General features: G+C 39.8%; 1 protein-coding gene across 23 annotated transcripts in view; it reads right to left on the bottom strand.

The window, feature by feature from the left end:
- Positions 1–879: 879 nt before the first annotated feature.
- LOC135099486 (nuclear autoantigenic sperm protein-like) overlaps positions 880–10,352 on the bottom strand; it is a 21,009-nt gene continuing 11,536 nt past the window's right edge. For 4 of the 23 annotated variants that reach the window (XR_010267995.1, XR_010267994.1, XR_010267996.1 and 1 more), the window contains 8 exons: positions 8,462–8,538; positions 8,189–8,333; positions 7,417–7,584; positions 6,301–6,408; positions 4,352–4,537; positions 3,779–4,193; positions 3,102–3,210; positions 880–2,896 (listed from right to left, as the gene is read on the bottom strand). Coding sequence is in view for 6 of the 23 variants with exons in the window: in XM_064001838.1 (XP_063857908.1) it covers positions 8,037–8,333; positions 8,462–8,608 (444 nt within the window). In the remaining 17 variants the exon portion in view is untranslated. Of the gene's footprint in view, positions 2,897–3,101; positions 3,211–3,778; positions 4,194–4,351; positions 4,538–5,124; positions 5,253–6,300; positions 6,409–7,416; positions 8,334–8,439; positions 9,292–10,189; positions 10,334–10,352 lie in introns of those variants that run through there. The other 19 variants (XR_010268005.1, XR_010268008.1, XR_010267999.1 and 16 more) reach the window with 19 other exon arrangements.

Here is a 10,352-nt window from a genome sequence, read left to right as displayed (position 1 = left end):
GGGGTATTAATTAATGACGCATCCAGTTTAGCGTGTGTGTATATTTCGCGTTGTGATAATTTAAAGGTTTTCTCGCGTTTTTATCTTTATTTATTGATTGATTTTATTTATTTATTTTATTTTTTTGGCAGGTGTTATATTTGTTGAGTGTTTTAAGTAACTGTGGCTCATTGCATCAAAACTCCATTCATTACCTTCGTGGGAAGGTTCAATTTGGCAAGGTTTTATTTCGCATTTTGGGTTTTGTAGTAAATTATGCATTTTCTCATATTTTTTCTTTGCTGGTATTGTCCCTTCCACGCCATATATGACTGGAAAGTTGGGGGCGCCTTCCCCCCCCTCCACCCTCCACTGCTACGTTTTTTTTTCTTAATCAGTCAGTCAACCAATCAATCAATCCCTTCATGAATCATACCCATTTCCAGGTGTCACCCCCACCCATACATCTCTCATTCTGTCATGTATGAACAAGTGCTAAGGGCAAGCTGAACAAGTACAAAGGGCAAGCCAGCTGTCTCTTTTAATATTCTTTGCCTGAAATAACATTACAAATGAGGGTCTATTAATCATCCATTAAATAATCCATTTTTATTGCTTTCTCATTCTTCTTCCTCTGTGTATTGTTAAATTGGATGGTTATATCATTGTCCCTTCCTGTGTTTTAGTGTGCCATTACCTGTCCTCTCTTCCAGCTGATATTTAGTTTGTACTAAAATAGACTGGCATAACTTTACAATTTATACACAAATAACAACATAAACCAATAATGCATTGATATTATGCATGATAGGAGTGGACATTTCCACTCTACATCATTAATGAATGCATGATGAGACACACACTATTACAAAGCTAATGAGTTCAATAAAAAACACTCAATAACAATTTCAATAACTTTATTAAAAATAGCAATCTTTATAAATCATGAAACTAGAAAACTTTAAGAACCTGGGGCTATAACATCAAATGCACAATAATGCAAACACTTTTTACACACACACTCTTTAATGATATTTCCTAATATACAGTATAATTCCAAACAGAGAGAGAGAGAGAGAGAGAGAGAGAGAGAGAGAGAGAGAGAGTGATGAACTACCTGGGGTCATAAATGTAAAGTACAGGTATCAGTCAGGCAAAGCATAGTGCTTGCCTGTCTCATATGGAATGTAAAAACATGGCTTCATATCATTCCAGACCTGGGATTATGGCCAAAAGTTACCAAGCAGTGCTGAGCAAAATCCAGTAGAGTAATATTCAGTATCATTGAATTACTGACAAAGTAAAGATCATTATGTGCAATGATACTCACTACCTAGGAGCATTTCAGGTTACTACCAAGAATCTGACCATGCTGGCAGGGATGGTTAGGCTACAACACATTACATACTTCTCCATTCAAATCAGTCAGCTGATTAAATGGTGAGTTAAACCATTTTGATCATCTAAATCATATTAAGGCATTGGATGAGACCTGGACAGCTTGGGTCAACACCATACATAGGTACTCCACTACTCTGTGGGAGGCACTTGATTGTGGCAAGAGTCATCACAATACCAAACACCATCCTTGACAAAGCACAGCATGGCCCACTCATCCACAGGAACCCAGCCATCTCTAAGGAGCAAATCAATGCTGCCCAGTGTCACTCCTCATCACTTTTAGGGAATAAGAAGTAGATCCCACCCCAGCACCATCTTTACATAGAATATAATACAGAGGACAAAGAAGGAATACAAACAGGGCACATGGTATGGTATGGAACACCAACCCTCACTTTTGGAAAACCCCAGCCACTCAGTAGGAGACCAGCCAGTCACCATGGCTATCACCTGGGGATTCTTAGGAACAGGTGTTAGGTATAGAATGAGAGATAAAGAAAACTCCCAATACATTTCAAGTCTATACGCAAGTCTCCATAGATAGACAAAAAAGTGTTCATGAATTAAACACAATATTGTAAGTTTTAAATGTTATGTGGTACCTTAGATAGATGGACAGGTCACTTGAGAAGAGAAAATAAGAAATGTCTTAGGAAGAGTATTTTGTCATATGTATGAATATATATGACTGTATGACATAGATGACTGGTGAAGTAGATTTTGTCCCTTATCAGAGTGGTTGTGTAGCTGAAACAAATTAATGATTATCAAAACAGAGACACATTTGAGCTGATTGGTGAATTACAGTTTCAGAGTGGATACAGCATACACTGGGATGATAAAACTACTGCAGTCATAAAGTAGATGAAAAAATACTGTGGGGAGGAATGTAAAGCAGTAACATATGCAACAAAAGAAAGAAAGAAAGAAAGAAAGAAAGAAAGAAAGAAAGAGAGAGAGAGAGAGAGAGAGAGAGAGAGAGAGAGAGAGAGAGAGAGAGAGAGAGAGAGAGAGAGAGAGAGAGAGAGAGAGAGAGAGAGAGAGAGAGAGAGAGAGAGAGAGAATGATGTGACATGACATCTTTAAGTACAAATGAGTATATAGTAACCATACACTGATACTTGTCCCCTTATACAGTGATAAGTTTACCCAAACACAATGGACACGGATGGAACTTTTGGAGGCTAAAGTGCTCCAGGTGACTGGTGGACTCCATTTCATTGCGGAGGTCCAGGATTCTCTGCACAGTTGGGCTTTTGGTGTCAGTGGAAGTGGTGGCAGTGTGGCAGCAGTAACAGTTTTGGTCTTCCTATGGGCAAGTTCTGTAGGATTCATATTCTCCCCTCCTCATGAGGGACATCAGTGTGAAGGGTCAACAGAGCATCAATTCCCTCCTCAGGCAAAGAATGATGGATGCAATTTTCTGTTTCTTGTTGTTGCTCCACCTTTTCAGAGTGCTTGAGGCGCTCGTCAGCCACCTTTCCACTGGTGGTGGGTGTCTCAGACTCACTGGTTCCTGTTCCACATCAAGAGTGTTAGCAGATGCCACTTGTATTTCATCTACTTAGTACATTACATCATTACATAAATAACTGGTGTTATCTGATATTAAAGTGCTAATGAGCAACATGCCACAGAAATCTGTTTATTTCAAGAAAATTATGAAGATAATAATAATGTTTCGTTGCACTTCATAAGATGGCTCAGTTTTTACTACTCACCAACACTGCTAAAGATAGCAACTGGACTCTTAAGGACGCTGCTTATCTTCTCGAGCTGCTGAAGGTCATGATCTGCTTCCTTTTCCTGCACCAGCTTTGATATCAAATCCTGCAGGAAACAACTGTGTTAATTCACATTTTGAATAAATCTAATAGATGAAATTTCACTTACAACACCTTATGTGTCTCTGGTGACTCATGGAGGACAGATACATCACCTGAGAGTAAATGGTCAGTGAAGAAGTTGACCCTTGATCCTGGCTAATCACATTAAGTACATTAAACACTCCTGTTAACTAATAAATGAGGGATAGATTTCTCTGGAAGGTTACATTACACTACTTCCCTGGCATTTGAAAACATTTTGCTCTACATGAACTCATATGGAAGCTTTACTGCAACATTAAATCTCAGCTAGATGCCAGATGGTGTAGCCTCCATCACAGAGCAAGGTAATGATATGAAGGCTTAGTACTTTGGTCAACACCTGAATAAGAACCGTTTGAGATGCAGCAGAGATCACTAACCTGCCAGCAATTGAATAAGAAGTGTGTGAGATGCAGCAGAGATCACTAACCTGCCAGCAATTGAATAAGAAGTGTGTGAGATGCAGCAGAAATCACTAATCTGCCATGACATGAATAAGAAGTGTGTGAGATGCAAAAGAGAGCACTAACCTGCAGAGTGGTTTTGCTTCATTTCCTCTCATTCATGATGGAGGCTGGCAAGGTCTAACTCGCGTTCTCGAGCTTGTTGCTTCATCACTCCTCGCTGCAACTGGTAGATGGTGATGTAGTCACCTGAAGAAGGATAAAATTCTTCATTAAAAGACCAAGGAAATGGCATACAGTAAACAGTAAACACTTCCTCCACTTCACTTTTACAGATGATTCAAATGAGCAAAAAACATGCATACACCGATGGACTCTGTCTCCTCATGCACTACAGCATGCTTAAGCTGCTACTTCCTGTCACTTAGCTCAGCCACCTCCTTCATGCTGCAAGTTAACCTGCTCTCCAGGACCCTGTGAGCCTCCTGCAGTTGTTGCAGCTTCTGTTAAAGCTCAGTTCCTCCCAATCCTGTTGTTTCTCCTGATAAAACAATAAGTTTGTTTCTCTCAACTTTTCTTAATACAGCCTCAATAAACAAATCCAATAACAATGCTTTTATTTTGTTATTAATTCAAAAAATTGAGCAACAGTGAGGAAAAATTATTTGCTTTATTATTAGAGAATATAAACTTTCTTACCTTTTGGTTCAGTTATGACATCTTCAGACAACTTTTCATGAGCAAGAGATTCTCCCAGCAGTTTGTTATACTTATCCCTCTCACAGTCTAGCTGAACCTGAAGACTGCTGCACTCACTCTCCAACCTGCTAACCTCAGATGTCAGTGTAGCCACTTGACCCAGCAATTTCCCCTTGGTATCTGTACCTGGAGGTGAAAAATTGATGCAACAGAGGGCCAGACAAGAATGACCAATGGAAGTAATTAGACGTAATGTAAGAAGTGGGTATAAGACTAAGGGAAATAGAAGGGCAATGGAGAGAGGGTTAGATGCACCAGAAATGTCTGTGGAGCCAGGGAAAAATTTTAACTTGTAACAGAGATAACTAAGAGCAACTGTGAATGAATAAATGTGATGTAGCCTCGACCCATGACTGGGAAAATGCAAAAGCAGCACCTCAGACACCAGGACCATGATGACTGGCAGCTCCCAAAATTAGCTGCTGGCTTTTGTACTCCTAGTCACCACAGGAGGCTCATCCACAGCTAATCCTATCAGCTGATCATCTTGGGTGAAGTAATTGTTTATCAGTCTGGCTGTTGAGTCCTGATGCAGAGATGTGTGTGTGTGTGTGTGTGTGTGTGTGTGTGTGTGTGTGTGTGTGTGTGTGTGTGTGTGTGTGTGTGTGTGTGTGTGTGTGTGTGTGTGTGTGTGTGTGCACTTTGGAAAGCCTCCCTCCAAGGAGAATGTCAGTTTGATATACAAATATATATTCATGTGGATGGTAGCTCACATTTAGCTTCTGAGTTCTCACATGAAGACATGCCATCCTTGTCTTTTTTCCTCTGAGGGAGTGACTTTATACTCTGTGATAAGTGCATGCAGCTCACTATTCTGTCTTGTGACGTTTTTTATTTCTATCTGTGAAAGACACAAGAAGGCAGTAAGTTAACTTGTTTAACATGCCACATCATTTTATATATATTATGCCAAGTTTAAACAGGAAAGCCTCACCAGAAGCATCAACTAAAGACCAAAGTGATTAACAAATCTTTCACTTTACCACCCTTAATGACAAAAGCTGATGATGTCCATATCCTGCATTTTTACACCTTCATGATTCCATTAGATTACATTAGATTACATTAGAACAGTATGTGACCAATGACGTCTCCATTCTACATTGCCATGACAAGAATACAGGGCTTTACTGAACATAAACCAAGGACGCCTCCATTCTACATTGCCATGACAAGAATACGGGGCTTTACTGAACATAAACCAAGGACGCCTCCATTCTACATTGCCATGACAAGAATACAGGGCTTTACTGAACATAAACCAATGACGCCTCCATTCTACATTGCCATGACAAGAATACAGGGCTTTACTGAACATAGACCAAGGATTCCCTCCTCCTCTCTCTAAGGGTTAGGGTTCTCTCAACAGTTACAGCATGGTGTGAGAGATGCAGTGCTGTCAAGGCTTTACTATTTACAGGAAGCAACACACCAATAAATAAATGTTACTTTGGAAATGAAACTGAATAATCAAAGGCTTTATATCTCATGAACTTCCCTTCTTTAATAAACTGTCTTCAAGCTGACAGACTCCAGTAGTATTGCATCTTAGGAATATTCTACAGCTGATTTCATAATAACTGCTCTCTAAAACTGACTACATGCCTCCTTCCCTGCCTCCTACAGACTCTACTCAACAATTGTTGTTATTCTGTTCATGCTGGTGTGACAGTTAACCAGTATATTAATTCCTTAGTTATGTACACTCTAGAATGGTGGTTCATTTTATCTACCAGTGATTTGAATTCCCAGCTTCTAAGTATTACATTATTATTTGTTGATTGGTACCATTTGTATGCAATCAGAGAAAGATTTCAATATAAAAACATATCCATGTTACTGTTACCTTTCAGAATGTAAACCAAAATGAAAGCTATGTAAATTCTTACTTTAGATTATGTTGTCATTTCATTGAATGATGTAATTTCTTGGTTCTTGTGCTTCTTCAAATGCAGTCCCTTGTCTGGTTTCTCTGTCAATTCTAATGTCTTATTGCTCTGTGGAAAAACAAAGTGCAAATGTTTAGGATGAACTGATTCAATAATATTGCTTTCACAATTTCAATATTGTTCACAATTTCTGCAGGAAGTTTACTCCATATATTTACTATACGATTAAAGAAAAAAATGTTTGGCCTTGTGGGATTTAAAACGTTTGGGTATAATCTTGAATCTATTATTTCTTGTTAGGTAGAATGAAGGAGGAGGAGGAGGAGGAGGAGGAGGAGGAGGAGGAGGAGGAGGAGGAGGAGGAGGAGGAGGAGGAGGAGGAGGAGGAGGAGGAGGAGGAGGAGGGAGAAACAAAGATAGGAGGGAAGGAAGAAAGGAAGAAAAGGGAAGAAAAGGGAATAAGAGAGAGAGAGAGAGAGAGAGAGAGAGAGAGAGAGAGAGAGAGAGAGAGAGAGAGAGAGAGAGAGAGAGAGAGAGAGAGAGAGAGAGAGAGAGAGAGAGAGAGAGAGAGAGAGAGAGAGAGAGAGAGAGAGAGAGAGAGGAGTTGGTAAGGAAAATTATTACAATGGTCCAAGGTGAAGAACAGGGACTGGAATGAGAAGTGGAAGAAGCATATAGAATTTGAAAATATAGTGAAGGAGGTAAAAGACCATTAAAAGTGAGAATGAGATCCCAAGTTACAGTAAAGGAGATCCTAGTGAGAACTGGGAAGCTGGCTGAAAATTCAGAATACAAGAATATTTGGGTAAAAAAGAGATATGAACTTGGAAGAAAGGGAAAAAGAGAAGGATCTGAGGAATGAAGCCAAGCAAAAAAAACGAGAGAAGTACAGAGACCGAGAAGCAGAAATTTTATTGGAGGGTACTAGATATGAAACTAAGGAAATGGTATATTCAGGAAAGGGAACAAGAAATGAAAGAACCACAACAGCAGACAGACAAATTGCATGTGGTGGGAGAAGTAGTATATTAAGAGTAATAAATACAAAACAAACTTCATGTAAACAAATAAAATTTTCAGAAAACTTGTCACACAAAAACCTTATTAACAACTCACCTTCTCCTTCTGCAGCATTTCCTTCCTTCTTATCTTTCTCCTTTCCTTCTCCATCTTCCTCCTCCTCCTCCTCCTCCTCTCCTTCCTCTTTCTTTCCACCTTCCTCCTCCTCTTGTGACTCTTAACTCTCTTCCTCCTCGTCCTCCTCTTCCCCTGTGCTTCCCTCCTCTGAAAGAAAAGACTTGTTTTAAAAAGCAAGCAAATATAGTAGTAATAGTAAAAAAAAGTCAATGAAATGAAAGTTTATACACATATGAAATTAGTGAAAATTTGACACCAAACATTCTCTATCTGTAACATTACATCAGAATGACGAGAACACAAGATATGAAAAGTGAAAGGGAATGATGTATATAACAAAGAAAAACATTGTATAATGACATATGACAGGAAAATAATCTTGTATACTTGTCCCTTAAATACTTGCTTCCTTGTATATTAACTCCCAAAATGCTCATTCCTTGTACTCTCATTTTCAAAACACCTCTTCCTTATATATTGTCACTCAAACACTCCTTTCTTGTACACTTATTCCTAAATCACTCCTGTCTTCCTGTATTCTCATTCTCCAAACACTCGTGCCTCTGCACACCCAGTTCCTCAAAACATTTCTTCATTGTTTACTCATCCCGCAAACACAGCAACTTTCTTGTATACTCAGCTCTCAAAAGATGCATTTTTAAACATCCATAACTCCTTTTATTTTCATTCCCCAAACACTCCCGGCTGTGCACACTCCAGCACGTTAACACAATAACCAAGCAATACACACGACTACTGGCACCATCCAGATCTGGCCCCAGCACCCCTGCCTCCTTGCGTGCCAGCTCCAGCAATGCACGGCCACAGCGGCAGTACGCGTCACCACACTCGGGCGCCTGCTCCCCACACAGCTCCACCAGGGACTCTGTTGCCTCCTGGAGTGGTAAGGAGTGTCAGTTAAACCTGGTGTTTACTTTCACTATGATATGAAACAATTAACAACACAGAAAACAACACAACTAGGTAACATGCAACACATACCACACCTAAGCAACAGACACACCTCGAAGGCAGCGACAGCAGATTTGAAGTCCCCCACCAGGAGGTGTCGCTTGCCCCTAGAGAAACGGTCGAACGCTGCTGCACTTGCCGCACGTCCAAGGGGAGCAAGCAAACAGGCCATCATCAAACAAGTCTCGACTTTAACCATTCGTAATTTACACCATCATATATTGTGGAGTAACTTCATGTTTAGTATATCTTAACATGGAACATTATTAAGAATGTGTACATGCTTGTATTATTTGATAAATTATGTGGTCAGCTACACTTTCCACTCACACTCTCATCCATCACCAAAATTAAACTAACCCCCTATTACTTTCCTCCCACCCTCAGAATTATTAAACTAACCTCCAGTCACATTCTTCTGACACCCTCATCCCTCACTAAAAATTAATACCAACTGGCAAAATTACCAAACTAACCTCTAAATATCATCCTCCCACCATCTAGTCTCTCACTAAAATTAATCTCACCAAGCACGATTATCAAGCTAATATCCAATCACTTTCCTCTGACCCTCAAAATCCTTTCCAGCTGGTAGAATTATTAACCTATACTCCAGTCACTTCCACCCTCTCATCCCTCATTAAAATTAATCCCAGCCTTCAAAATTATTGAACTAACCTCCAGTCAAAGAAATATCACTGGTTTTGTGGGGGATATTGTCACTGCACTAAGGGATGCACACAATTTCTCGTAAGTTTTCACATTTTGCGTTCAACTGTACCGGTCTAAGTGGAGGAGTGAAAAAGTGACACCTAATGAATAGTTGCCACAAAACTTATTCTCATTACTTTTTGTTCCTTGTCATTTTCTTTCAGGCTTTTTTCATCATCACAGCAGCTTGAAATTTTGAAAATACATGCTATTTGAGGAGGTAGCTGTACATGTGAAAAAAAGAAGGGAAACAAACATCCATACTTGTGACTGATATGAAAAATAAACTATACATATAAATGTATATTTCACTTTTCTTTCTAGCAATTAAAAAATGTACATACGACAGTATTTCTTTCTTTTCCTCAATAAATACGACAACAGTATTTTTCCTTCCCTTCAGTACACCCAGCCTTTCCCTTAGTACATATCACAGTACTTTTCCTTTTTGCTCAGTGCATATGAGAATAATTTTCCTTTTCCTCCATGCATATGACACTACTTGCCCTTTTCCTTTTCTTTCCCTAAATAGAGAAGACAAGACAGAAATTTTCTTTCCCTCAATACACAACACTATTTTTTCTCCCACTCTCTCTCTTGTACAGAGTCAGTTTCAATGTACTGGAAGGTTATGCCTACGGGAAACTGAAGGACAACTCAAGCAACGAGTGGACGGGCACGGTAGGAGCTCTGCAGTCAGGGGAAGCTGACCTCACTGTCTCTGAATTGTCCATCACTGAGGAGAGGTTGAAAGTTGTTACCTACACCCAGCCTATCTATATCATCAGGTGAGAGATACAGGTGATGATCAAATAATATTTTAAAGATGTTGAACAAAGTGCTCCCTTAACAGATTAATTGGATCAGCAAAATGTTCAGAATATGAAATGTCAAATAATTAGATTGATCTATCTATATGCCAGGCTGGCAGTCCTATACAGGGTGGCCCAGACACTACACTATACACTCACATACAACATTGACACTGTTAATCCACGGGTAATCTACTGGGTTGGCTACAGTGTGTCCCTCATTGTGTACACATCATACTCTGCCACACTGGTCTCACATCTTGCTGTGGAGCAGCCTGCATCTCTGCCATTCAGCAACCTGCGGGACCTGTCTAGGCAGTCAGGCTGGGATGCTGGATGCAACAACAATGACCTCTTCCAAGTGACAGCCTCGGTGGGTCCTTGGCTTCTTGCTGTGTGAACTGATATACCATCCAGTAG

The sequence above is a fragment of the Scylla paramamosain genome, unplaced genomic scaffold, assembly GCF_035594125.1.
Source record: "Scylla paramamosain isolate STU-SP2022 unplaced genomic scaffold, ASM3559412v1 Contig133, whole genome shotgun sequence".
In the NCBI taxonomy this organism is placed as follows: Eukaryota; Metazoa; Arthropoda; class Malacostraca; order Decapoda; family Portunidae; genus Scylla; species Scylla paramamosain.
The sequence above is the reverse complement of the archived record's forward strand: the minus strand, read 5'-3'. Positions and strand labels throughout refer to the sequence as shown.